This window comes from Podarcis cretensis (assembly GCF_951804945.1).
Source record: "Podarcis cretensis genome assembly, chromosome: 16".
NCBI classification, from domain to species: domain Eukaryota; kingdom Metazoa; phylum Chordata; class Lepidosauria; order Squamata; family Lacertidae; genus Podarcis; species Podarcis cretensis.
The window spans coordinates 3,657,435-3,685,366 of NC_137186.1; the positions used below are offsets into that span (position 1 = coordinate 3,657,435).

At 46.5% G+C, this 27,932-nt stretch overlaps 1 protein-coding gene across 3 annotated transcripts in view; it reads right to left on the reverse strand.

Moving 5' to 3' along the window:
* Window positions 1-16,350, reverse strand: part of TUFT1 (tuftelin 1) — a 59,184-nt gene extending 42,834 nt beyond the window's left edge. For 2 of the 3 annotated variants that reach the window (XM_079958285.1, XM_079958284.1), the window contains exon 1: window positions 16,159-16,350. In XM_079958285.1, coding sequence (XP_079814411.1) covers window positions 16,159-16,275 — 117 coding nt within the window. In that variant the 5' untranslated portion in view covers window positions 16,276-16,350. Of the gene's footprint in view, window positions 1-1,652; window positions 1,752-16,158 lie in introns of those variants that run through there. The other variant, XM_079958286.1, reaches the window with a different exon arrangement.
* Between the last annotated feature and the right edge of the window lie 11,582 nt (window positions 16,351-27,932).

Here is a 27,932-nt window from a genome sequence, read left to right on the forward strand (position 1 = left end):
GGCGATCCTACACAGGTCTACTCAGAAGTAAGTTCTGCTAAGGTTCAAGGAGTTGTATTCTCAGGGACAAGATTACAGTCCAAGTGTTTACAGGATTCAACCTTGATCTGCCAAACACACACCTACACTTCTGGCTGCTTTTAGTATCGCATTATAATCTGATTTTGACTTAGAACGAACTTGTCTATCTTTTTGACAGTCGTTTTTCTTTTTACATCTCAGACGCCACATTATTCTTAAATAATGTACAGTACTGCATTTAAACACACAAACACACAATCACAATACTTCATTTTCTTTTTATTTTCTTTTAAGTATCAACAGGGCACATCGCTTTCCAAGGGTGTGAACTCGATGCTCCTCAGAGTAGACCCACTGAAGAAACACAACGAATTCAGGTTCAGAAAATTCAGTGGACCTACTCTGAGTAACATTTAGCAACCTAAAATCTTTTTTTTTTCTTTTTAAAAAATAGCAAATAAAGTTACCAAGGAACGATGCTTTACAAAGGGGAAGGAATTTTTAAAAAATGATATTAAAAAGGAAAATACTTGCTACGGGACCTGTTTGTTACTCTTTATGATTGCCACAGTCTTGCAAAGGTTTCAAATATTAGAGAGAAGTAAAATTTATTTAAAAGTTTAATTATTATCTATAAAGCCTCGAACAGGTGCAGAGGAACGCTGCTTTACAAACAGTAAGGAATTTTTAAAAATGATATTAAAAAGTAACATACTTGCTACGGGACCTGTTTGTTACTCTTTACGACTGCCACAGTCTTAGAATCATAGAATCCTAGAGTTGGAAGAGACCCCAAGGGCCATCGAGTCCAACCCCCTGCCAAGCAGGAAACACCATCAGAGCACTCCTGACATATGGTTGTCAAGCCTCTGCTTAAAGACCTCCAAAGAAGGAGACTCCACCACACTCCTTGGCAGCAAATTCCACTGTCAAACAGCTCTTACTGTCAGGAAGTTCTTCCTAATGTTTAGGTGGAATCTTCTTTCTTGTAGTTTGGAACCATCGCTCCGTGTCCGCTTCTCTGGAGCAGCAGAAAACAACCTTTCTCCCTCCTCTATGTGACATCCTTTTATATATTTGAACATGGCTATCATGTCACCCCTTAACCTCCTCTTCTCCAGCTCCCTTAGCCGTTCCTCATAAGGCATCGTTTCCAGGCCTTGGACCATTTTGGTTGCCCTCCTCTGGACACGTTCCAGTTTGTCAGTGTCCTTCTTGAACTGTGGTGCCCAGAACTGGACACAGTACTCCAGGTGAGGTCTGACCAGAGCAGAATACAGTGGCACTATTACTTCCCTTGATCTAGATGCAATATTCCTATTGATGCAGCCCAGAATTGCATTGGCTTTTTTAGCTGCCGCGTCACACTGTTGGCTCATGTCAAGTTTGTGGTCAACCAAGACTCCTAGATCCTTTTCACATGTACTGCTCTCAAGCCAGGTGTCACCCATCTTGTATTTGTGCCTCTCCTTTTTTTTGCCCAAGTGCAATACTTGCCATTTCTCCCTGTTAAAATTCAACCATCTTGCAAAGGTTGTAAACATTAGAGAAAAGTAAGTTTTATTTAAAAGTTTAATTTTTATCTATACAGCCTCGAACAGGGGAGGCTGAAAAGGTGCAGAGTCGCTTACCGGGTTCTCTCCCTCCGGTTGCACATCCACCAGCGTGCAAAGGCTCCGTGCCCCGTTCATTGCAGCAAACCTCACCCGCCAGCTCCGCTCCCGGCGACGCTTCCTGACGACTGAAGGCGCATCCGGCCGCGCCCGCTCCTTATATACCGGCCACGCCCACTTCCCCGCCCCTACCGCCTCGGCACGCCCCTTCGCTTCTCCCCTTACTCGCCCGGCCACGCCCACCCTCCGTTCTGCAGCGTCATCTCCCCTCGCGCTGGCCACGCCTCCGCGCGCTCTCAAAGGCCCGCCCACCGTTGCCGTCATTCTTTTGTCCGCCGCGGCTCGGCGACTCCTTAGGCTCCGCCCCCTTCCCCTCCCAACTCCCTTTCCCCGCACATGCGCACTCGCTTTGTCCCTTTATATTAATGCATTGGCAATGTATACAATCTATTAACTAATTGGTTAGTCCCACGCATAAAGTCTGCAAACGTTTGAGGGCAGGGAATTGCCGCTAGAGTCAGGATGCCTGCCGTCCTCAGTGATCCAGCCTTCAGTCAATAATAATTCATTTTAATATTTTCAGTAATTATTAATTATTGGCTATTAAGCAATTAATAATTACGTATAAACTCGTTATTATTAAGTTTTGGCTACTTATGGCGATTATTAATAAACATAATTAAGAAATTGCAATTTTATTTAAAAATTACAATTGTAATTGTTATTGATTAGCCTTATTAAATATTAGTAATGGTCATGCATTAGTTACTGAGTGCATGGTATTGTAAGCTACCTTCCAGGCTCGGGTAGTTTACAGGTAGACTGCTTTGCTCAGAGATTGCTTGAGTTTTCATTGCTTCCAGATACAGCATGAGACACACAATTGTTTTGCAAACAGCATCAGTCAGAGATACACAAAACAACACATTCTGGGAAGGCTTTTAATGTTTGGGTCGCCTGTGTGTGGAAACTGGGTTACTGCACAAAGGGGGAAATAGCTCAGCTGTCAGAACATGAAACTCCATCTCAAGGGCTTGGGTTTGAGCCCCTCATTGGGCAAATGTTTGGGCAAATAAATACACACACATACATATATGCAGCAGTGTTGAATAGTGGTTAGAGGGCTGGGCTAAGATCTGGGCGTGTCCAGGGTTCAAATCCCCACACAGCCCCATGACGTTGGTTCAGTCACAACCTCTCAGCCAAACCTACCTCACAGGGTTGTTTTGAGAATACAAGGGTGGGGGGGGGGAGAAGCACATGGGCTCCCTTGAGCTCCTTGGAGGAAACGTGGGATAGAAATGTGATAATGAACAAACTAAATCTATAAAGTAGAAACACCAAGCACCACATCTCAAGAGCATGTGCAGAGTGCATTTTGCCTGTGCTATTAAGCAGTCGCCTTCAGGCACATCTCCACCAACCTGACATGGAAGGTGGCCTCCTGGAGCCATCGTTGGCCCATAAACCCAGGACTGCAGCTTGGCAAGGACAGTCTGTGCCAGTTTGCTCCCAGGCCCTGAAGCCTGAGCTCAACAGTGGCCAATATCTTTTTTTTTTGTTTTTGTTTTTCTGACAAGGCCCACATGCCCTCAGGATGGCAGGTGCCCCAAACCAAATGAGTGACATTCTCTCTCTCTTGAGTGGCACATCTCATTTTTTAAAATTATTTTTATTGATTTTCCAATAAAAACATCCAATTAATATATCCAATCATAATACTCCAATTAAAATAAAAACCTAAAATTTAGAAAAGACCAAATTATAGTCCAAATTATAACTATTAATTTTCCGGAGCTCCCCATAGTCTGGATCTCTGAAGCATATCTCCACATCTCAGTCCAGCCTCTCCTCGTTGATTCCATATTTTCCACATCTCGGTTTTAATGCTTTAGGCACATCTCGTGTTTAATGCACCCTCTGTGAGGCATGCTCTTTTCAGCTGTGCAAACCTCCACCCCCTGCCCACCCATCAATGCCCGTAGGTCCCACCAGTGCCTGGCATGGGGAGATGGCAGAGAGTGTGAGTCTGCTGATTCTCTCTGTGGCTTTCCATACCACTGGGAATCAGTTCTGCTTTGAAGGCTCCTGGCCCCCTGGAGCCTTCAAAACGGGGGTCTACAGGAGTCAGTCCCCCCACCCCCGTGCTGTTAAGAATGTAAGAAGAGCCCTGGAGCTGGATCAGGCCAATCTCCTGTTCTCACAATGGCCAAATGCCCCTATCTCAACCCAGAAATTGAGATAGACTGTCTCTGGAGCTGGAGGTTCCATCAGAATATCTGAGAAGCCCTGCTGGATGAAGCCAAAGTCCCACCGAGTCTCACATCCTGTTCTTACAGTGTCCATAAGGGACAGCTACACATTGCTGCATTGGGGGGGTTGGACTAGATGGACTCAGGGGTCCCTTCCAACTCTATGATTCTAAGCAGAATCTGATCTCCCCATTTTGTTGTTGTTTAGTCCTTTAGTCGTGTCCGCCTCTTTGTGACCCCCTGGACCAGAGCATGCCAGCCACTCCTGTCTTCCACTGCCTCCTGCAGTTTGGTCAAACTCATGCTGGTAGCTTTGAGAACACTGTCCCAACCATCTCGTCCTCCGTCGTCCCCTTCTCCTTGTGCCCTCCATCTTTCCCAACATCAGGGTCTTTTCCAGGGAGTCTTCTCTTCTCATGAGGTGGCCAAAGTCTTGGAGCCTCAGCTTCAGGATCTGTCCTTCCAGTGAGCACTCAGGGCTGATTTCCTTCAGAATGGAGAGGTTTGATCTTCTTGCAGTCCATGGGACTCTCAAGAGTCTCCTCCAGCACCAGAATTCAAAAGCATCCATTCTTCGGCAATCAGCCTTCTTGATGGTCCAGCTCTCACTTCCATACATCACGACTGGGAAAACCATGGCTTGAACTATACGGACCTTTGTTGGCAAGGTGATGTCTCTGCTTTTTAAGATGCTGTCTAGGTTTGTCATTGCTTTTCTCCCAAGGAGCAGGCATCTTTTAATTTCATGACTGCTGTCACCATCTGCAGTGATCATGGAGCCCAGGAAAGTGAAATCTCTCACTGCCTCCATTTCTTCCCCTTCTATTTGCCAGGAGGTGATGGGACCAGTGGCCATGATCTTCGTTTTTTTGATGTTGAGCTTCAGACCATATTTTGTGCTCTCTTCTTTCACCCTCATTAAAAGGTTCTTTGATTCCTCCTCACTTTCTGCCATCAAAGTTGTGTCATCTGCATATCTGAGGTTGTTGATTCTCCCCATTTAGGATCCTACAGAACAGAGCTACCAAGGCTAGTAGCCCTTGATAGCTGCTCCCCTCCTCTCTGTATTCATCCAACGCTCTTTTAAAACCCTCCAAGTCAGTGGTCATCGATCTGAATCTGCTGAGCAGGGTCATCCAGAGATTTGGAGTGCGTTGTCATCAATTCGCTGATGACACACAGCTCTTATTTCGCCTTTACATCAGAAAGTGCAGCGGTGAATGTGCTGGTTTGGTGTCTTATTTCGGTAATAGGCTGGACAAGAGCCTCGAGCCCTAATCTCCAGACCAAGAGAAAACAAGCAGGCTCCATCTTTCCATGTGAGATATTTGAGATATTTGAAGATAGCTCTCATATCTCTTCTCAGTCACCTCTCTTCCAGGCTAAACATGCCCAGCTCCCCTACAGTGGTCTACACACTAAAGGAGACAATAGAATTATCTATTGAAGAATGGAAGGGACTTGACGTTTTGTTCCTGAATAACAAAGCCTCTGTAGAGGAATTACAAGCTTTTTGGAATTAGAACATTTGTGCAGGAGAGCAGGGGGGAAAAAGAAAAAAAAAAAAAAAGAGGAGAAGAGAGAACAATAAGAACAACAAGAAAAACAAGAACTGGACAAAGTTGGAAGATAGACCCCTCCTTAGATTGGACATTTGAAATTAAAGATGATTAAAAGATGGTAAAGACTTTTAAAAAGACGGCAAAGCGAACTGGTGAAGGATTATGGCTTAGATGTGGGAGCTCCAGGAGACAGTGGATATTGATGGACATTGGGAACGCAACCGGGAAAGGGGGGAGGGAAATTTGGAATCCAAAGGGTGTTAAATTATATTTTATTCTTTTTTTAATTCTTTTATGTTAATCTGTATCTTATATTAAAGAGGGGAACTCGTGGAAGGGAACAGGTCGATTTTAGGGGATGGGAAAATATTTTTTTAATTGAGTTAATGATAATAATTTTAATTTGGGGTAAGAATTTGTTGAATTTATTTGAAAGAATTGGAATATAAGAGGGGGTGGGGAGGGGGAAGTCCTGGAAAGATGATATTGAAAATAAGGTCTTAAATTTGGATGTTTTTCTTTTTTTGTTATATTTGAAAATCTTTAATAAATATTAATAATAATAATAATAAATAAATAAACATGCCCAGCTCCCTAAACCATTCCTCATAAGGCTTAGTTTCCAGACCCTTGATCATTTTGGTCGCCCTCCTCTGCACATGTTCCAGCTTGTCAACAGCACCCAGAACTGGACACAGTATTCCAGGTGTGCTCTGACCAAGGCAGAAGAGAGTGGGACTATTACTTCCCTTGATCTGGACCCTAGACTTCTGTTGATGCAGTCTAAAATAGTGTTAGCTTTTTTTTGCTGCTGCATCACATAGTTGACTCATGTTGAGCTTGTGGTCCACCAAGTGGTACCTTGGGTTACAGACGCTTCAGGTTACAGACTCCGCTAACCCAGAAATAGTACCTCAGGTTAATAACTTTGCTTCAGGATGAGAACAGAAATTGCGCGGCGGCAGCGGGAGGCCCCATTAGCTAAAGTGGTGCCTCAGGTTAAGAACAGTTTCAGGTTAAGAACGGACCTCCGGAATGAATTAAGCTCTTAACCCGAGGTGCCACTGTACTGCTGGCAAGCCAGGTGTCCCCCATCCCATATTTGTGCATCTGGTTCTTCCTGCCAAAGTGCAGAACCTTACATTTGCCCTTATAGAAATTCATTTTGTTAACTTGCTTGCACCCAGGTCTCCAATCCGTTAAGGTCATTTTGAATTCTGATTCTGTCTTCTGCGGCATTAGCTACCCCTCCCAGTTTGGTGTCATCTGCACATTTGATGAGCACCCCCTCAATTCCTTCATCCAAGTCATTTATAAAGACGTTGAAAACAACCGGCCCAGGACACAACCCTGCGGCACCCCACTTGCCAACTTTCCCCCAGGATGACGAGGAACCATTAATGCAGCGGTTCTCAACCTGTGGATCCCCAGATGTTGTTGGACTACAACTCCCATCATCCCTGAGCTCTGGCCTTGCTAGCTAGGGATGATGGGAGTTGTAGTCCAACAACATCTGGGGACCCACAGGTTGAGAACCACTGCATCAATCTTTGGGTTAGGTTGGTTAACCAGCTACAAATCCACCTAACAGTTACCTCGTTTGACCCAGAGTTTACCAGTTTCCTCATGAGAATATCACGGGGGACTTTGTCAAAAACCACACTGAAATCAATATATTGTATACTACACTCCCTGTGTTCAAATTTAAATCAGTCCTATAACCAAAACCATGAGAACTGGAAACTTAACTGTTATATTTAAGGGATAAGGCGTAGTTCCTAGCAGCAGATCTCAAACACACACACACTGGGAGGCGAGGCCAGAGAAAACCCATGACAGGAATAAAGTTATTTGATGTGAACACATCCGTGTCTTTTTATATTCTCCGTTCCGGTTGTTGATGTAAGGAAAGGCCAGCGCTTGTGTGAGAGACACACCCCTGAGAGTTAAGGATAAATTACAGGGCTCGCTCACCCTGCCAGAATCGTAAGGTTTAAAACGAAAACAAGAACTGGGTAAGGGCTTTTGTTTGCTTTTACTCCGGCTGAACCCTTAGGAAAAGCTCCTGGCAGTTTCATCAGTAATTTGTTTTTCCCCCGCTATAGAATCATGAGAACTAGAAACATCCCATTTATTTATTTTTTAAAGAGAGAAACCATGCATTTGCTCCTTAAATAAACACCAGGGTTTGAGCAATAAAGCTAGGCCTGCCGCGTCTGTCTATTTGCAAACGGCTGTGTGTCTTTGCATCTTAATCAAATACAGCGGAGCCACAGGAAGCAGGTGCTCTAACACAGAGCCACAGCCTCTCTCTTAAAGTAAGGCGCTAGTCCTCATGGTTCCTGAATACAGGGCTGCTCTAGAAAGCCTTATCTAGGTCTTATACCTAGTCAGTACAATGCTCTGCCTAGCTTCATACTGTACTGGTTTCCTCTGTGGGGTTTCAGTCAGGGATCTTGCTATAAAGCACATTTAAAGAGCACACACACACAAATCCAAGAAAAAGAATTGTAGTTTGTTAAGGGTGCTGAGAATTGTAGCTCTGTTAAGAGGTAAACTATAGTTCCCAGGATCTTTGCTGTGTGCATTAAATGTGCTTTAAATGTGTGTACGCAGCTTATTCTTCCTCAATCTAAGAAATATTACGGAAACCAAAGATCTGGCTTGTTAGCAGTGTAAAATTCAGCCCTCTATATCACCTCCTGGCAAATAGAAGGGGGAGAAATGTAAAGAATGTCCTTCAGAGGCAGTGAGAGATTTTACTTTCTTGGGCTCCATGATCACTGCAGATGGTGACAGCAGCCACGAAATTAAAAGACACCTGCTTCTTGGGAGAAAAGCAATGACAAACCTAAACAGCATCTTGAGAAGTAGAGACCTCACCTTGCCAACAAAGGTCCGTATAGTTAAAGCTCTGGTTTTCCCAGTAGTGATGTATGGAAGTGAGAGCTGGACCATCAAGAAGGCTGATTGCCGAAGAATGGATGCTTTTGAATTCTGGTGCTGGAGGAGACTCTTGAGAGTCCCATGGACTGCAAGAAGATCAAACCTCTCCATTCTGAAGGAAACCAGCCCTGAGTGCTCACTGGAAGGACAGATCCTGAAGCTGAGGCTCCAAGACTTTGGCCACCTCATGAGAAGAGAAGACTCCCTGGAAAAGACCCTGATGTTGGGAAAGATGGAGGGCACAAGGAGAAGGGGACGACGGAGGACGAGATGGTGGGACAGTGTTCTCAAAGCGACCAGCATGAGGGAGGCAGTGGAAGACAGGAGTGCCTGGCGTGCTCTGGTCCAGGGGGTCACAAAGAGGCGGACACGACTAAACGACTAAACAACAACAACCATGTACTGAACCAAACCCTCGATCCGTGTACCTCAGTATGGTCTACACAAGGCATGTCCAACTTCCAAGAGAATGGTAAAGGTAAAAGGTAAAGGGACCCCTGACCATTAGGTCCAGTCGCTGATTGCTGAAGAATGGATGCTTTTGAATTCTGGTGCTGGAGGAGGCTCTTGAGAGTCCCATGGACTGCAAGAAGATCAAACCTCTCCATTCTTAAGGAAAGTGCTCACTGGAAGGACAGATCCTGAAGCTGAGGCTCCAAGACTTTGGCCACCTCATGAGAAGAGAAGACTCCCTGGAAAAGACCCTGATGTTGGGAAAGATGGAGGGCACAAGGAGAAGGGGACGACGGAGGACGAGATGGTGGGACAATGTTCTCGAAGCTATCAGCATGAGTTTGACCAAACTGCGGGAGGCAGTGGAAGACAGGAAGGCCTGGCGTGCTCAGGTCCAGGGGGTCACAAAGAGTCGGACACGGCTAAACGACTAAACAACAACAACAAGGGTGCTGAGAATTGTAGCTCTGTCAGGGGTAAACTATAGTTCCCAGGATCATTGCTGTGTGCATTAAATGTGCTTTAAATGTGTGTACGCAGCTTATTCCCTATTCAAAGTTTCTTCCTCAATCCAAGAAATATTACGGAAACCAAAGATCTGGCCCCTCGCTGACACACACAACCTGTCCTAACACCCCCCCCCCCATTTTATCCCTAGCCCCTTGACTCCTCAACTCCGCTTCAAGAGATCTCCTTGCCTCTGTGACATTTTTGATATTCCTCCCTTCCTAAAACTGCTTCTGGCCACAAAAATACTAATTCCCCGCCTGTCGACTCTCTGCAGTTCCATCCATTTTTCTGCATTCCGCGACTGCCCTTTGGAGGCAGCTGAACATTCTGTGTCATCAGAGAAGGTCATCCAATGGGAAAAGTGTTCGCAGACAATGGCATTTTTTTAAAAAAAGCAGTTACACACACATGACACATAACGAAGAGCAACTCTGTTCTTGGAACTTGTATCCTGGAAGTCATCAGGAAATCCTATCCACCCCCAAGGCATTGGTAATGTCACTGCCAATGACATTTTGGAACAATACAAAGAACAAAACAAATTTAAATACGTCCTGCACAGGTCAGGAATTTTAATTAGGTGAGGCCGAGAAGGAACTTGAGCGGTGCGTACACAAAACACATCCCTCCCACCCCGAGAATCCTGGGAAGTGCGGGGGGCCGCTAGGGACACCTTGGAAGATGGCCGACAATACCATCTATCTAGCTTGCACAAGGTAATTAGAGGCTGATTATGGGGAATAAATCAGTCTCCCTCGTCTTCTCAGGGGTTTGGGAAGATGCTGCCTCACCTGCAGTTGCCATAAATCACCCCCGAGTTCGGAAGAAGGAGGGAGTGAGAGGCACTGGGCGGAAAGCCCTCAGGCAGGCTTTGGAACTCCCTGAAGCTGCTTCCAAGAGCGAAACTGGTTGCGTTGCTTAAGAGTAACAAAAATTGGAGAAGTAAACGCACATGCTTCGAGTGAGGTCAGGAGTATTTTATCTGCTAAATAATTCCACCACTGAGACGATGAAGAATGGGACGGAAGGAACAGAGGACAGCATCAAAGATCGCAGACATATTGGTATGCTGAACGGAATGGAAAGGGGGGGAGACTTTCTTCTTTTTCAATATGATTTACCTAACAACCCTCCCCCTTAGAAGAACCGTCACAACGACTAATTGCAAGTGGGATCAAAAATAAACTTGGGGGGGGGGAATATACGAATTAAGGTTTTACTCTGTGAAAGATTTGGAAAGAAGAAAGGCTCTCTTTGTGACGCAGTTATAAAAGTGATCCGACACCAAGAGGCAGACCTTTGCTGCAAGATTGGTAGTCTTAGGGAGGGTGAGCCGTCATTCTGCTATCAGGTTTGGATTGTAAATCCGAAAGGGCAATAACCCTCCTGGACAGACTTATTTACGATGCAGCGGGTCTGGGAAAATTAACGAGCAGACATTTAGACTGTATTTCATCGGAACGGAATAAGATGGCGATGCCCACTCGAACGGGACTCTTGGACTATTGTATCTATGTGAGTGAATTACGAGAGAGCATTACAAAGTTCACACAGAAATATAAACAAGACTGTTTCTTTCAACTCACTTGTGGAGACAACTCAGAGGTGATTGAGAAGAGAAAGGGTAACGACAAGGAGATGAGAAGACAGGATTGTGACTATATTGTAAACATCAAAGCAGCAGGAATATAAGATGATTGGACTCCTACCGATCTCGAAGCATGGGTACCCCCCACAAAAATTTATAATTAGGCAAAATATTTGGATTTTATTATTTGTATTGTTATAATTTAGAATAATTAGTATGATATGATTTGGTAAATGGAAATTTAATAAGAATTAATTTTTAAAAAAAGAGAATCCCAGGAAGTGCAGTTCACCCTTCAGTGGTCTGCAAGTTCATAGCGCCCGTAAAAAACTACAGTTCCCAACATTATTGGAAGGGTGCTTTTAATATATGGTGCGTGCACAGTCACAGAATAAAAAAGGAAACAGGAAGTTTGTTTGGCCAAAAGAAACAGAGGCTGCCATCGTTTGGGGGGTAGAGACACCAAGTGACAGGCAGAAATTCTGCAGGTGCAGCTTATGTTCTTTACTGCAGCTCTGTGCTAAGGGGGAAAGCTTCACCTGTGAGTTTTCTGCTGGACAGGCAGCTACTGAATATTATCCTGAAAGAGCATTAAAGATAGCAAGCTCCCCTCTCAATATGTATTACATCTGATCAGACCGAGAGATAGAGAAATATTGTTATATTCATGTTATTGTAAGTTGCCTTGTGCTTTTAAAAAATGGGGAGAGAATTTTTTTCAAAGGAGGACATTTAAGAAGGAGAAAACCTGCATTTGCTGGATCCGTTCCCTTCGGTATCTATTTTATAATTTTGCTTTTCATCTTTTAATTTTCATCTGTTATCTGTCGCTATGCTTGTTCTCTCTTATATGCATTATATTCATTTTCGTTAAAAAAGAAACAGAAAAGCTATACCAAAATAATAAATAAATTCCTTTCAGCTTTTCCGCCTGCAAGTCTTCACACCAAATAGTCTGCAGCCTGCAAATTTGTGTTGGCTATGCATGACATATTTCCTATCTAAATTTGACTGCCTCCTCCAGGTGATTTGAATATACTTCTCCATCAACATGCAAATGTATTTTCTTTTCAAAAAACACAGTTGGTTTCTTTCAAATGAATCAGACCCCGAGTTCAAATTACGCCCCTTCTGCTGTGCCAGCTCCTTGAGATCTGGCTGAGTTACCAGAATTCAAGATGAGCCCAGCAATATGCCTTTTCCTTGAGAGGGCGTCTCTGCTTATCGCATCGTCATGTCAGCAGATGCCTCCTTAAATATCTTGAAAACATATTGAGGTTTTGTCCAAATGCTAATTTGTTTAATTGATTAAATGAGTCTAATTACAGAGGATTAATCACACGTACAGACTTCTTTTTTAATCAAGTTGCTGAAAACATGTCAAGCAGCGGCGTAGCGTGGGTTGTCAGGACCCGGGCAAGGCAAGTAATTTGCGCCCCTAACCCCTAACCTGCCGCCGCTGCCAGCTTCTTCTTGCTGCTGCCTGGGCTGGGGTATTTACGGTAAGGTAGCCACGGCGGCGGCAGCGGGTCCGTGTCAGGTGATCTGAGGCGAGTTGCCGCTGGCGCTGCCGCCCAAACGACGCCGCTTGCCCGGAGGAGGAGGAGGGCAGAGAGGCGAGGAAAATGCAACATGGCCCAGCAGCTGCGGCGGGGCTGTGAGGAGGGGCTGCCTGGCGCACCCTCCGTGGCCCTGACGCGCGGGGACGGCGGCGAGCGCTGAGAGCCGCTGCCTGCCGGACGCCTTCAGTCCGGACGCACGCGCAGCTCGTCGGTTCCGCGAGACATGGGGCTCTGCTACAGCCTGCGCCTGAGGCTCTTCGGCGACTCCGGAGGCAGCGAGCGCGCCCCCCCAGATGTTGCGCCCGGTGCGGCTGGCCCCCCTGCACCCCCCATGCTACGCCACTGATGCCAAGCACACGTCAGTGAATATTCAACACCAAAGCAGGTGTGTTGACACACACACCCAGAACGAGGGTTTATTGGGGTGCAAGGCCACCCCATCCAATAGCCTGGGTGCCCCTCAATAACAGATAACCATGCAATCGCTACCAACACATCTTAAGTCCTGAAATAACTCATTTCCATTATTTATTACATTAATATCCCAAGGTTCTTCTCACAACAACGTTGTGAGGTAGGCTAGGCTGAGAGGCCATGACTGGGCCATCAAAGCTCCATGGCTGACTGGAGATTTGAACCCGGGTCTCTCCCTAGTACGGCACTCTAACCACTACACAACCACTGCCTCTGAAGTGCCTCAGGTTCCCCCCTCCTGCCTTACCAAGTCAAATTGCTTCAAGAAAAGGCATCCGTTTAGCGAAGAATTGGAAGAAACAAGATTTACCAACTATCAAAGAATGGCAGATGAAGATGAGACCAGAGAGACGAGACGGTGGAAGAAGAATGGAAGAAGTTTAAAGAATATTTCAAAATAATATGTTAATATTTAAATCTTAGAATAGCTTTGGAAGTGGATATAGGCTGTAGGGTTAGAAGTAGAAGATAGGGTATTTTAAAATAGTATTATTTTTAAGTATAAAATGTGAAGTTATTTTAAGTGTGATTAAAAAAAAATTAGAAATTATAATGCTAAAGATGAAGTAAAATGAAAATCAGATATGGGGGACTTGGGGAAGTGCACTTAACAATGTTTAGAAAAATAAGGCTATGACAAGAATTTGTTTGTATTGTTTGTCTTTTCTGTTTGCGTTTTTTATTTTTGTTATAAAATTAATAAAAAAATCTGAGAAAATAAAAAAGAGCAGGCGTCCGTTTTCTGCCGGTCGCAGTGCGGCTCGCTGTCTCGAGTCGTCGGGAGCTTTTAAAGAAGTCTGACAAGGCGCAGGTTCTGGTCCAACACTCTGACTGGCACATCTCACAGACTCAAGACTCATCGGCGCATTAAACGGAGCACAAGCCGTGGGCCAGCGCTTGTGCAAAAGGCTGTGTACACTTGTGGGAAAGAGTGAACACGTCTGTCGTTGAACCTTAGAGGTGAGCAGCTACATGGCTGCACAGCTTGTGTACAGTGGTACCTCGGGTTAAGTACTTAATTCGTTCTGGAGGTCCGTTCTTAACCTGAAACTGTTCTTAACCTGAAGCACCACTTTAGCTAATGGGGCCTCCTCCTGCTGCTGCTCCGCCAGAGCACGATTTCTGTTCTTATCCTGAAGCAAAGTTCTTAACCTGAAGCACTATTTCTGGGTTAGCGGAGTCTGTAACCTGAAGCGTCTGTAACCTGAAGCGTATGTAACCCGAGGTACCACTGTACTTGTCAAATGCAGCATGTAAACACTCGTTGCAGGAGAAGGTGAGCAGAAGGTTCTGGATTTAATTCCTGGCATCTCCTGGTAGGGCTGGGAAACAGCTTCCCATCTTCTTCCTATCTTTAAATCAGCCCCATATTTCGAACGCTGAGGACTGGAATCTTAATTTCTTTTTAAGGAAAAGACTGCAGCTTAAATGGGCAGGGCAGCTGCCCTGCATGCAGAAGATTTTAGGTTCAATCCCAAACATCTCCAGGTACAGCTGGGAATGTTCCCTGCCGGAAACCCCTGGAGAGAGCCTGCCAGTCAGTGTAGACAATATTGAGGTAAATGAACCCCTGGGCTAACTTGGTGGGAGCCAGCAGCTCCCAGTGTTCCTACGAGAGCCTCCTCTGAAAGATATAAAATGAAGAGACATCTTTTTCTCTCTCTCACCAAAGCACTCACCACACCAACAGCCAGATAGACCCCCCCCCTTTCTGAGGCGGGAACACCTCCAGGGACTCCCCGCAGGTAGACCACTCCTGGCTGGGGAGGCTCTATCTGGCCTCATCCACACAGACCTAGGAGAAACATTTATCCCCCTTCAGGGATGGCGTCTAGACGGGAGCGGATTTTGCCCGAGGGGTCAGCCGTGAGCTTCCTTGGCCCCAAATCACTTGACAGATCTCCATCTAGTGCAATTTTGCTTCCCAGAGTTGCCTGCACACCATATCTTTAAAGCACTACCCCCCAAAGAACCCTGGATACTGTAATTTACGCCACAGAACTACAATTCCCAGCACGCCCAACAACTTACTTTTAACACCCCCTCCAATAACCTGAGAACTATAGTTTCATAGAATCATAGAATCATAGAATCCTAGAGTTGGAAGAGACCACAAGGGCCATCGAGTCCAACCCCCTGCCAAGCAGGAAACACCATCAGAGCACTCCTGACATATGGTTGTCAAGCCTCTGCTTAAAGACCTCCAAAGAAGGAGACTCCACCACACTCCTTGGCAGCAAATTCCACTGTCAAACAGCTCTTACTGTCAGGAAGTTCTTCCTAATGTTTAGGTGGAATCTTCTTTCTTGTAGTTTGGATCCATTGCTCCGTGTCCGCTTCTCTGGAGCAGCAGAAAACAACCTTTCTCCCTCCTCTATGTGACATCCTTTTATATATTTGAACATGGCTATCATATCACCCCTTAACCTCCTCTTCTCCAGGCTAAACATGCCCAGCTCCCTTAGCCGTTCCTCATAAGGCATCGTTTCCAGGCCTTTGACCATTTTGGTTGTCCTCCTCTGGACACGTTCCAGTTTGTCCGTGTCCTTCTTGAACTGTGGTGCCCAGAACTGGACACAGTACTCCAGGTGAGGTCTGACCAGAGCAGAATACAGTGGCACTATTACTTCCCTTGATCTAGATGCTACACTCCTATTGATGCAGCCCAGAATTGCATTGGCTTTTTTAGCTGCCGCATTTTTTAGTTTACTTCTCCCAGAGCGACAATTCCCAGCACCCGTGACAAACAACTTTTATAACACCCCCCCCCCAAGAATCCTGCAGTTCACCCCTCGTAGTGCTACATTTCCCAGCACCCCTGACAAACTACATTTAAAGCAGCCATGCACCCCAATAACCTGAGAACTGCCATTTACCTCTTTTAAAAAAGCTATACATTTCCCAGCACCCCAACAAACTACATTCAAAACACACCTACCCCTCCAGAATCCTGGAAATTTTAGTTCGCCCCTCACAGAGCTACAATTCCTAGCACCCTCGACAAACTACAATTCCCATATCTTTTTGTGGAGATCGAATGCGCTTCCAAAACGTCGCCAATCCAGTTCATCCATCCTTCTGCCGCTCCTGGGCCAAATTTGGCACAAGGTCCGCCAGTTGCTGACCCAGGTCACCAAGCAGACTCTGCGGGAAGCCCCTTCCCCTTCAGAGACTCACCTGGGGGCAAAAGACCCTCCTCTCTTCTTCTGGGCCCCAGAGATGAGGGTGCAGCCAGCTTCTCCCTATTCCTCCGGCCGGCATGGAGAGCCTCCTGGGACGGTTCCAGGAGGCCATAGCGCCTTTTCGGCTCGGAGCATCTGTCGACAACAACCTCTCCTTCTTCTTCTTCTCCTCACCTGCCTGAGCTGAGGAGCCGGTCTGACCTCCAGCTCGGCTGAGAGAGGCGTTCCATCTTTCCCTTGGGCTGCTCCTCCTCCTCCTCCTAATTGTCACATTCCCTCGAAATTACATCATGGAGGCCCAAGACAGAAGGAAGTCTTCAAACACATCGGGGAGACTGGAGACTGCATGCACAAGGACAGAATTAAAGCAGATTCTCCCGTGGGAATGTCTTGTTGTTGTTTTAAAAATTTATTCATTTTTCTTTTTCATTCATTACATACATCTCAAATTCTGAACGTTTACTATATAGTCCTCCCCCCTCCTCTCCAAGATTTTCCCCAACTTCCGCTACTAGTTTGTTTCTCCTTTCACCCGCTTTGCTATCTCTCAGCAGAAAAAGATAATATTTATTTATTTATTTATTTATTTATTTATTTATTTATTCATACATACATACATACATACATACATACATACCCTGCCCATCTGACTGGGTTTCCCCAGCCACTCTGGGCGGCTTCCAATAAAACACTAAAATACAATAACCTATTAAACATTAAAAGCTTCCCTAAACAGGGTTGCCTTCAGATGTCTTCTAAAAGTTTGGTAATTATTTTTCTCTTTGACATCTGGTGGGAGGGCGTTCCACAGGGCGGGTGCCACCACCGAGAAGGCCGTCTGTCTGGTTCCCTGTAACTTGGCTTCTCGCAGGGAGGGAACCGCCAGAAGGCCCTCGGTGCTGGACCTCAGTGTCTGGGCTGAACGTTGGGGGTGGAGACGCTCCTTCAGGTATACTGGACATAACATCAAACCTAAAAACATAGAAATAAAAGTAAATACACCATCCTATTTCACCATCTTCTAAATATTTTCTGATGCTGATAATGTGGATGTTTTTTTAAATCCTGCCATCAAGTCTATTTTTTTTTAAAAAAATAATATTTATTGAAAATTTCCAAATATAACAAGAAAAAGAAACATAAAAAAAACAAAACATTCACTTTACCTTCTTTTCATTAACATCCTTCCAGGACTTCCCCACCCCACTCCTTCTTGTATTCCAATTCCTTCAAATAAATTCAGCAAATTCTTACCCCAAATTTTAAACTTATTATCATTAACCCAAGGTTAAGGACATTTTTTTAACCCCTAGAATCGACCCCTTTTCCCTTCCACGAGTTCCCCTCTTTAGTATACAGAACAGAATAAAATAAAAGATAAAAAACAATGTATAATTTTACACCCTTTGGATTCCAAATTTCCCTCCCCCCTTTCCCGGTTACGTTCCCCAATGTCCATCAAAGTCTGCTGTCATCCTGGAGATCCCACGTCTAGGCCCAAATCCCTCACAGCTGCACTTTGCCGTCTTTTTGATAGTCTTTGCCTTCTTTTTAATTGTCTTTAACTTCGAACATCCAATCTTGGAAGAACTCTGTCTCGAAGAGGTCCATTTTTTCCATCCAGATCTCTATATTTAGGAGTAAAACTCCAATTTTATTTCTTTAAGCCTTTTCACTCTGAATGTCCCAAATGTTCCGACTTCCAGCTTTGTCCAATTCTTGTTATTCTCTTTCCTCACTTTCCTCTGTTTTCACTGCAAAAATGTTCTAATTCCAAAAGCTTCTAATTCCTCTACAGAGGCTTTGTTGTTCAGGAACAAAACCTTACGTCAAGTCCCTTCCATTCTTCAATAGATAAATCTATTGTCTCCTTTAGTGTAGAGACCTCTGTAGACAAAACAGTGTTCCATTTCTGCAGTTTTCCCAAGAGATAAGAAATCCTATTCAATTCCATGCATACAGCAATACTTGTAGTGTCCCAAAGCCCCTCTAGGGGGATTGTGGTAACTCAGTTTCCTTCCAGATCACACCCAACAGTCAAAATAACTTGTTATCCCTTGTTTTTAACAAATTATATCCAAATTGTAACAAATGTAACCGGCAAAGTCCTCGTAACAAAGATCTCTTTTTATTCTTCAACTTTGACAGTTCCTTTGACAGCTGTCAAAGCTTCTATTTCTCCTCGCCAGGCGCTCTCACGAATCGCTCCCGGTTCCCGGGGGGGGGGGTTACGTTTAGCTCACACGTTCCACTTTTCTCCTCCAGCACAGTCTTATAATTTTCCATCGTGAAATTAATAACTTTTATCAATATAAAACAGCTCTCGATCTTAATTGTCGAATCCTTTGCTTTAAATCCTCTACAACGGGGGGAGACGGACTTCCTTTTTGCACCTCCCCCGCTCGTTCCGAATTTAAAAAAAAAAAAATTTCTTCCTTTTAAATCCAATTTTCCCAATTACTCACGGGTTATTCTTTTTAGTCCAAATTTTCAATGGAAGAAGTCAGCGCTCTCCGTCGAATGGCATGCGGCTTCGCTCGGCAGGGGAAGCGGAGGACTCATAGCACCACACCACCCCCCGTCCCCCGCTCCGTAGCCTTTAAAAAGGCTCCTTCGCGGGTCGGGGGGGCGCAAACGGTGCCCGCCGAGTCACCATGTCCATGGGTTTCAGCGCCCATGGTTTTTGAGGGTCCCCGCGTCGCCGGCGCGGTAGGACCCAGCCCCTGCCGTGCAGGCTCCCTCCGGAGCTCGGAGGGAGTCCGCCATTCGGCGATGGCGCCAACCCGGAAGTCTATTGACTTTCTTTGTTTCTGCAAATATAATATGAATGGTTCCCAATCTTTTCCAAAGTCTCTGTTGTCTTTTTCTCTTAGTCTATCTGTCATTTTTGCCACTTCTGCATCGTTCATCAACTTCTCTTGCCGTTGTTCTTTAGTTGGTATTTCTCCAGTCTTCCAATTTTGTTCAATCAATGTGTTGTTGTTTTTTAAGGGTGCTGGGAACTGTAGATCTGCCCATGGGGAAACTACGGTTCCCAGGATTAAGAACATAAGGAAAGCCTGCTGAATCGGCCCAAAGGGGGCCCAACCAGTTCAGCATCTGATTCTCACCTTGGCCAACCTGAGGCCTGTGGGGAACCAGCAAGCAGGATTCAAACTCTTTCTCCTCCTGTGGTTTCAGCGACTGGTATTCAGAAGTGTTATGTACTGAAGTTCTCACCCTGGGCCAGCAGGGGGATACTGTAGATAGTTATGCAAATAAAGGATCGAAAGTGACGTTCAGTGATTGGATAGTTTTAGAAAGTTGCTACAGTAACGTTGTAGTGGAGCTCTATATAAGGAGGCTGACTGAGCCCTTCAGTTCAGTTCTGTTCTGGCCTCTGAATAAACAAGAGCTGTTTGAAGAATTGCTGTGTCGTCTCACATGTTCACCCACCACTTAACAAGAAGCACTGCTGCCTCTGGCTGTGGAGGTTCTGGTAACCTCCGTTAATTAATACATCCAATCCTCTTTTACAGGTAAAGGGACCCTTGACCATGAGGTCCTGTTGTGGCCAACTCTGGGGTTGCGGCACTCATCTCGCTTTATTGGCCGAGGGAGCCGGTGTGCAACTTCCGGGTCATGTGGCCAGCAGGACTAAGCCGCTTCTGGCGAACCAGAGCAGCGCACGGAAATGTCATTTACCTTCCCGCCGGAGCGGTACCTATTTATCTACTTGCATTTTGACGTGCTTTCGAACTGCTAGGTTGGCAGGAGCAGGGACTGAGCAACGGGAGCTCACCCCATCGCGGGGATTCAAACCGCCAACCTTCTGATCAGCAAGTCCTAGTCTCTGTGGTTTAACCCACAGCGCCACCCGCGTCCCTAGATATATAATAAATGTTCATAAATGTACTAAGTACATAGATCAGCACAGGAAGACCGACCTAAAACCATTTTTGATTCCCAAACTGACCAAATGTTTTCTTTGCAAGGAGGGAGGCGGGTCAGGGAGCCTTCCCACTGTCTCAGGAATTGAGTAATCAGCATTTTAATGGGTGACAGACTATCAGGAAAGGCAATCAGGAAAGGCAGATAAACTGGCAGACAGGAAAAATGCGTTCAGATTTCTGCTGTAGACCGCCTTTTCTGTGATGTAGGTATGTGGGGGGTGGTCTTGGGTTACACCCCTTCTTTGATGTATGTATGACGTGTGGAGGGGTACCTCGGTTTTTTAACGTAATCCGGTCTGGAAAACCATTTGAGTTCTGAAATATTCAATAAGCGAAGAATTTACTCCTGGAAGCATTTAATTAAGGAAAATTCAATATGGAAGCCGCGTGGCCAGTTCGACTTCTGAAAAGCATTCAAAAAACGAAGCAGTTACTTCCGGATTTTGGGTGTTTGAAAACAGAATGAATCAAGAAGGGAGTTTCAGGTAGAAAGACACGCTTCAGAATAGACCCCCAATCAGGATTGAATCCTCCATTCCCCAGCCATAAATGGGAGGGTAATACTGAGTTGTGGGACGCAGGTGGCGCTGTGGGTTAAAGCCTCAGCGCCTAGGGCTTGCCGATCGAAAGGTCGGCAGTTCGAATCCCTGCGGCGGGGTGCGCTCCCGCTGCTCGGTCCCAGCGCCTGCCAACCTAGCAGTTCGAAAGCACCTCCGGGTGCAAGTAGATAAATAGGGACCGCTTACCAGCGGGAAGGTAAACGGCGTTTCCGTGTGCGGCTCTGGCTCGCCAGATGCAGCTTTGTCACGCTGGCCACGTGACCCGGAAGTGTCTCCGGACAGCGCTGGCCCTTGGCCTCTTAAGTGAGATGGGCGCACAACCCCAGAGTCTGTCAAGACTGGCCCGTACGGGCAGGGGTACCTTTACCTTTTTAATACTGAGTTAGATGGAACAACGGCCAGACTACACAGGGAAGCTCCCTTTGAGGCTGGTGTCTCCTGAATTCAATTTAGAGGGCTTTGTTTAAAGCAAACTGTCAGGGAGGTGCCATCAGTACTGGAGGGAGAGAGCCAAAGCCAGAGCGATTCCAGAGGGCGTCCAGGGATCGGGAGAAGCAGCCCATCTTCTGGGGAAGAGAATCAGCGTAGCACCAGTGGAGAAGGGGGGCAGGTGGGGGAAGTGGCGAGGCGGTCCCATGACTCCTTGCCTGGGACCAGCGGGGAGAGTAGGGGTCCTCCGTTGCCCACGCCCTCCCTGCGCAGAAGGCTTCCGCGCAGAGAGGGTAGGCGGAGACTAGGCGTCAAAGAACTTCTTCGCTGGAAGAAGTTTAAGAAACGCCCACTGACGGATTCTGCCAGCGATTGAGTCAGCCACGGGCAAGTGGCTGTCCGGACAGAGGAGGTTCACTTTGGCAGCCCAGCCAGGTGTTGGCACCCAGCCAGGGAGATAAGCACCTGCTTACACACGAGCAACCCCCTTAGGAACCTTTACACAAACATATGTAGGGAAACTTAAAATGGCTTCTAAAAGAAACAGATAAAACTGTTCCAGACTGGAAAGATGGGGATTACACATAACATCTACATGCAGCTGCTGGGAGAGATCACCAGGGGGTTTGGGTTGGGTGTCCATCAATATGCGGATGATACCCAGCTCTACTTCTCTTTTAAATCAGAACCAGTAAAGGCAGTGAAGGTCCTGTGTGAGTGCCTGGAGCCGGTTGGAGGACGGATGGCGGCTAACAGATTGAAGTTGAATCCTGACAAGAGAGAAGTACTGTTTTTGGGGGACAGGAGGCGGGCGGGTGTGGGGGCCTCCCTGATCCTGAATGGGGTAACTGTGCCCCTGAAGGACCAGGTGCGCAGCCTGGGAGTCATTCTGGACTCACAGCTGTCCATGGAGGTGCAGGTCAATTCTGTATCCACGGCAGCTGTCTACCAGCTCCATCTGGCATGCAGGCTGAGAGCCTACCTGCCTGCAGATATTCTTGCCAGAGTGGTGTGTGTTCTAGTTATCTCCCGCTTGGACTACTGCAATGCTCACTACGTGGGGCTACCTTTGAAGGTGACTCGGAAACTGCAATTAATCCAGAATGCAGCAGCTAGACTGGTGACTGGGGGTGGCCGCCGAGACCATATAACACCAGTCCTGAAAGATCTTCATTGGCTCCTGGTACGTTTCTGAGCACAATTTAAAGTGTTGGTGCTGACCTTTAAAGCCCTAAATGGCCTTGTTCCTGTATACCTGAAGGAGCGTCTCCACCCCCATTGTTCTGCCCGGACACGGAGGTCCAGCACCGAGGGCCTTCTGGTAGTTCCCTCGCTGCGAGAAGTGAGGTTACAGGGAACCAGGCAGAGGGCCTTCTCGGTGGTGGCGCCCGCCCTGTGGAGCAGATGTCAAGGCAAAAAAAACCTATTTTACTTTTAAAAGACAACTGAAGGCGGCCCTGTTTATGGAAGTTTTAAATGTCTGATGCTGTATTGTTTTTAATATTCGGTTGGAAGCCACCCAGATTGAATTCAATTTCAAAGACTTTTTTTAAAGGGAAGTTTAAAAGGTCTTCCATGAACCAGATGGAACCACCCATGCCTGGTGTGATAGGAATTTTATGGTCTTTGATATATGGTAATATTCATAACCGCACATACATAGATCAACACAGGAAGACCAACCTGGAACCATTTTGATTCCTAAACTGACCAAATCCTTTCTCTGCAAGGTTAAACTGGAAAAGCCTCCCCATTGTCTCTTTCCTCACAAATCCTGTCTCAAGGATATGTCTGTTTGAATAAGGTGTGAGCCTGTGACCTAGCCCAGGAAATAAGTATTTTACCACTACAAAAGAATGGCCAGGCTCCCCAGGCAATCCAATCAAGTAACCTGCCAGACAGGAAATAAGGACAAGAGAAAAACAACATTTAAATTTCTGTGATGTAGGTGGGATGTATCTGAGGGGTGGTCTTAGGTTACACCCCTTCTGTGATGTATTCATAATGTTTCTGGGGATGGTCTTGATCTAGATCAGTGTTTCCCAACCTTTGGTCTCCAGCTGTTTTTGGACTACAATTCCCATCATCCCTGACCACTGGTCTTGTAGCTAGGGATGATGGGAGTTGTAGTCCAAAAACAGCTGGAGACCAAAGGTTGGGAAACACTGATCTAGAGGATGGGAATTTCAAAAGTCTTTATAAGCCCTTGCACAGCATTTTGGGGGTTCCTCCTCCTTTCCTGCGAATGAGGGGAGCACCCTGTTGCAACAGATCAATAAAGATCAAGCTTACGAGCTGCTTTGCTTCTCAATATTTTCTGGCTGGCCTCTGTTATTTTCTCCTACCAATAGGGAAACTATGTAAGGACTCTATATGGGCTCTTGGATACCCCATAAGGGAAAAAAGGGCATATTTTTATTTACAACACTGGGATGATGGGCTTTACACCAATCTCTAGAATTGAGTGGACTGGGGGCTTGTAACTTTGACAGGCACGCATTCTTTATAAAGCAGGGGGCAACACCAGTTGTAAAAAGTATCATAATTAGTCATCAAAAGGAGTAAATAGGAGGATAATGAAAGGGGAATGGAATTGGATAAAACACATGTTAATGAATACAAGGCAGCTCAGGAATGGCTGGATGAAGTCCATGTCCAACAATTAGTCAGGGAGGGTAGGACACCTGAAGGCAGTTTTTGTCTACAAGGGAGGGACTTGCGGTCCTGGAATCGTATAAAAGGACTTGTTGCCCCCCCCCCCATTCTAACAACAGCTCATCTCACCTTCACCTGAGTACTTCTCTTGAGACCTTGGTAAGTGAGAGAACTCCATGCCTTTTGCTGCCTCTTCCTTTCCAAACTTCATTCTCCGCTTCCTTTTTTGAACCCAGACCCGCCTCTCCTTGCTCATCATCTTTCTCATTTCCTAAGGGCACTTTGGCTATTAAGGAAGACTCCTTTCGTATGGAGTCAGAGCGATCCTCCATATAGTTCAGGTCTGTCTACAGGAGGGACGGGGAATATCAATGGTCCTCCCAGAGTTGCTGGACTACAACTCCCATCCTTCCTTGCCATTGCCTGTGCCAGCGGGGCCTGATGGGTGCTGGAGTCCAGCAACACCTGGAGGCACACAGATACCCCCACCCTATTCCTGGTCCACACGGACTGGTGCTGGGGGCTCTCCTAATTTTACTTTGAGATGCCAGGCATTTCTTTCTCCAAAGTGTATTTGGCAGGGCTCCTAGAACACGTTGCAAAAAATCAGATAGGAAAACAAAATGAAACACTGAAGGGGTAGCTTCTTGGTGCAAGTTTAGCTTTGCAACTGCAAAAAAGCACAGCATAAAAGGGAAAGGGGGTGAGGAAGGAAGAGGTGATTATGAAGCCATATACCTTCCATTGGGGACGCAGGTGGCGCTGTGGGTTAAAGCCTCAGCGCCTAGGACTTGCCGATTGAAAGGTCGGCGGTTCGAATCCCTGCGGCGGGGTGCGCTCCCGCTGCTCGGTCCCAGCGCCTGCCAACCTAGCAGTTCGAAAGCACCTCCGGGTGCAAGTAGATAAATAGGGACCGCTTACCAGCGGGAAGGTAAACGGCGTTTCCGTGTGCGGCTCTGGCTCGCCAGAGCAGCGATGTCACGCTGGCCACATGACCCGGAAGTGTCTCCGGACAGCGCTGGCCCCTGGCCTCTTAAGTGAGATGGGCGCACAACCCCAGAGTCTGTCAAGACTGGCCCGTACGGGCAGGGGTACCTTTACCTTTACCTTTTATACCTTCCATTGTCAAATATCTTAAGGGCTGTGGCATTGATGACAGAGAATATCTGCTTTCTGTTGCTGGAGAAAGTGTGGGGAATCTGTGGCTGCCATGGGGTTGTTGCATTCCAAGTAGTATTAAATCTTAGTATTAAATCTCAACAGCATATGGTAAACACAACATAAAATGGTCCCAACCAGAGAAAGGGTTTGTGTATGAGAAAGAGAAGGGCACAAATATATAATAGAATTAATATCTTACATTTGAGTTTCCTGAGCTCTCACACCCTTCAAAGTTTATTCTGAGGGGTCAGGACAACCTTCAGCTCCTAGAAACACAAAAGAAAAGCATGAAAATGTAATAATTTCAGAGTTCGCAGGAACAGACAAGGATAAAGAAGAATGCTTTTAGATCTTTTCTCAAAGTAAGTCATAAGGATGATAGACACTCTTCAGAGGGCCACGTGTTCCAAGAGGAGGAGCTGCCTGGAGGAAGATCATCTCATGAGCTTGCAAGGGAGACAAACCCGTGGGTGACACCACCAAGAGTCCTCCAATGCTAGACTGCTGCACTATAGCTGGCTTGGGATTTTTTAATGATAGAGAATGTTTTTAACGAACTTGCATATTGTGTTGTAATCTCCCCTTCTTCCTCTCTGTCTTCACTGCTGGTGGTAGGGCTTGTTGTTGTGGTTGTTGTTTTGTTATAAATTGGATGTGTGAATCATCATGAATGTGTGAATAAATTGGATGAATGTTTGCTCATCCTCATTTCAGATCCAGTACCCATCACTCCAAAATGACCTGTGGCTACACTTCCTCCTGCTGTTACCCAGTTGGCGGTCTGGCCTCGCTGAAACCAAGTTGTGGCTCTGGGGGCTTTGTGCGAAGTGGGGCCTTAGGAGTCTGGGGGGGCTTTGGCTCCCTTGCAGTCTATGGGGGTTCAAGTGGTGGTGGAGTGTCATCACGTAGCCTCGCTAGAAATCCTGCCGCCAGTGTTGATCGCATCACTCAGGTACCACCATTAGAAATAATCATCAAGCCACCTTCATTTTTTGTGATCTTCCCAGGAGCAATACTTTCTGCCTATTGTGATCCAGTTCGTGTGGGAGGACACATCGCCCGTGGTGGTACATAGTCTGTGGGAGGAGACCAGGGACACGGCTGCTCTAGACGCTATTTGTGCTATTAAAGAGAGCAGAATGACCTCACCGGCAATTGACGAACTCGGCATGGCCTCACGACTGATTATCTCATGGGCCTTGGTGCCAGAAATGCCAAGCGTCCCCAGTTCAACCACCAAGTTTACTGGATTCCCAGATGCTTTGCTCATCCATGTTTGTCTTACAAATGTGCAGCTGCTTCCTAGGATGTGTTGATCCCAACTTCTATTCACTATGCATTTCCTCCTCCTCCTCCTCCTCCTCCTCTTCTTCTTCTTCTTCTTCTTCTTCTTCTTCTTCTTCTTCTTCTTCGCTTTTGCTGTGGAATGTATCTCCAGTTGAGGCACAGATGTTTGAATGAATCCAACTTGTAATGCGTTTGAATGCCATAGAAACATAATACAAATTGATTTTAGCTCACAGTTTTTTTGACATTCACATTTGGAAGTGTCCATAAGTTCATTAGGAGAAAATAACTCCTGGTAATTTTGCTTGTTTCTGAGAGACTTTTTATTGCCCAAACATGGTGGAATCTACAAGGTTTGGGAGGAGACTCATAGTATAAAAAAGGGGGGAGGCTGGCTATAGCTTTGAAAATAACCCACAATGCAATGGTGCTGACAGGAAAGGAGGGAAAGTGTTAAGTTGTGGGTGAACATATCAGACGACACAGCGATTCTTCAAACAGCTCTTCTTTATTCAGATGCCAGAACAGAACTAACTGAGGAGCTCAGTCAGCCTGCTTATATAGAGCTCCAGAACAATTGTAACTGTTGCGACTTTCTAAAACTATCCAATCACAGAACGTCACTTTGCGATCCTTCGTTTGCATACAAACTATCCAATCACAGAACGTCACTTTCGATCCTTCATTTGCATAACTATCTACAGTATCCCCCTGCTGGCCCAGGGTGAGAACATCAGTACATAACAGAAAGGATGCCTTTTATGTCATGTAATGTCTGTGTGATGGCCTGGGAATCCGATTCAGAGGCTGAACCGGAGGAATCCCAGCCTGCACAGGAGTCCCCGCCTCCAGGGCCGGCTGAACTGGGGCAGGGCCTTGATTCTGAAGCGCCTGCACCTGTGCCGGATCCTCAGGAGCAGGCACCAGGTGAATGGCTCCAGAGGTGGTTGAGGACTCAGTGCCTGCAGGTGAGTCTCCCCCTGGGCCCAGTAACCCTTCAGCCTCTCCTGAACTGCAGAGGCTCAGGGCAGAGAGGCGAAGGGAACTGGTTTCTCCCAGGAGGAGTGTTCGCCTTAAGGCCAGGAGAGGCGGGTCTCCTGGGGGCCGGGACCGCCCCTGGCCTCAGAGAAGATAAAGGCCAGTCAGCCCGGTCCCAGGTTGCGGGAGCAATGTCGTTGATGAGCTGTTTTGGCCAGCACCCAGTCCTGTTTCTCCCAGAGTTCCTGTCCTTGCCCGGCTTCCCTCTGCGGACCCCGCTTCACCCGTGGAGGACTGTCTGCCAACCCTCAACTCAGGTCCTGGACCTCGCCCCACGGTAACCTCCCCCCCCCCTCGACCAGCACAGTCTGCTTATTTACCAGATGGAGGGAGACACCATTCCTGATAGGGATGACTCCCCTGTGGGAAACAGGCAGGGTCTTCAACTTGCAATGTCCTCTCCAGAGGGGAGGAATCACCCCATCTCTCCACAACAACCCTGCCTGCTGCAAAGGTGGTTGTGTCTTCATGTCTTTCTCTCTGTGTAAAGAGAAACACTTGAGTGCTTGCTTGAGTTGTGGGGTTTCCCCCTTTGCCCTGTCCTCTGCTTCATCCTGTTTGCTAGATCATCATTCTGATCATCTTTGTTTTACTGTGTTTTCCAGTTGCCTCCCCCCCCCCCAGCTTCTTCATTCTATTCATGCTTCTCCCCACCCCCCGTGTTGTCTGGGGAAGGAAGAGTCTAGGGGGCAGCTGGATTCCGACCC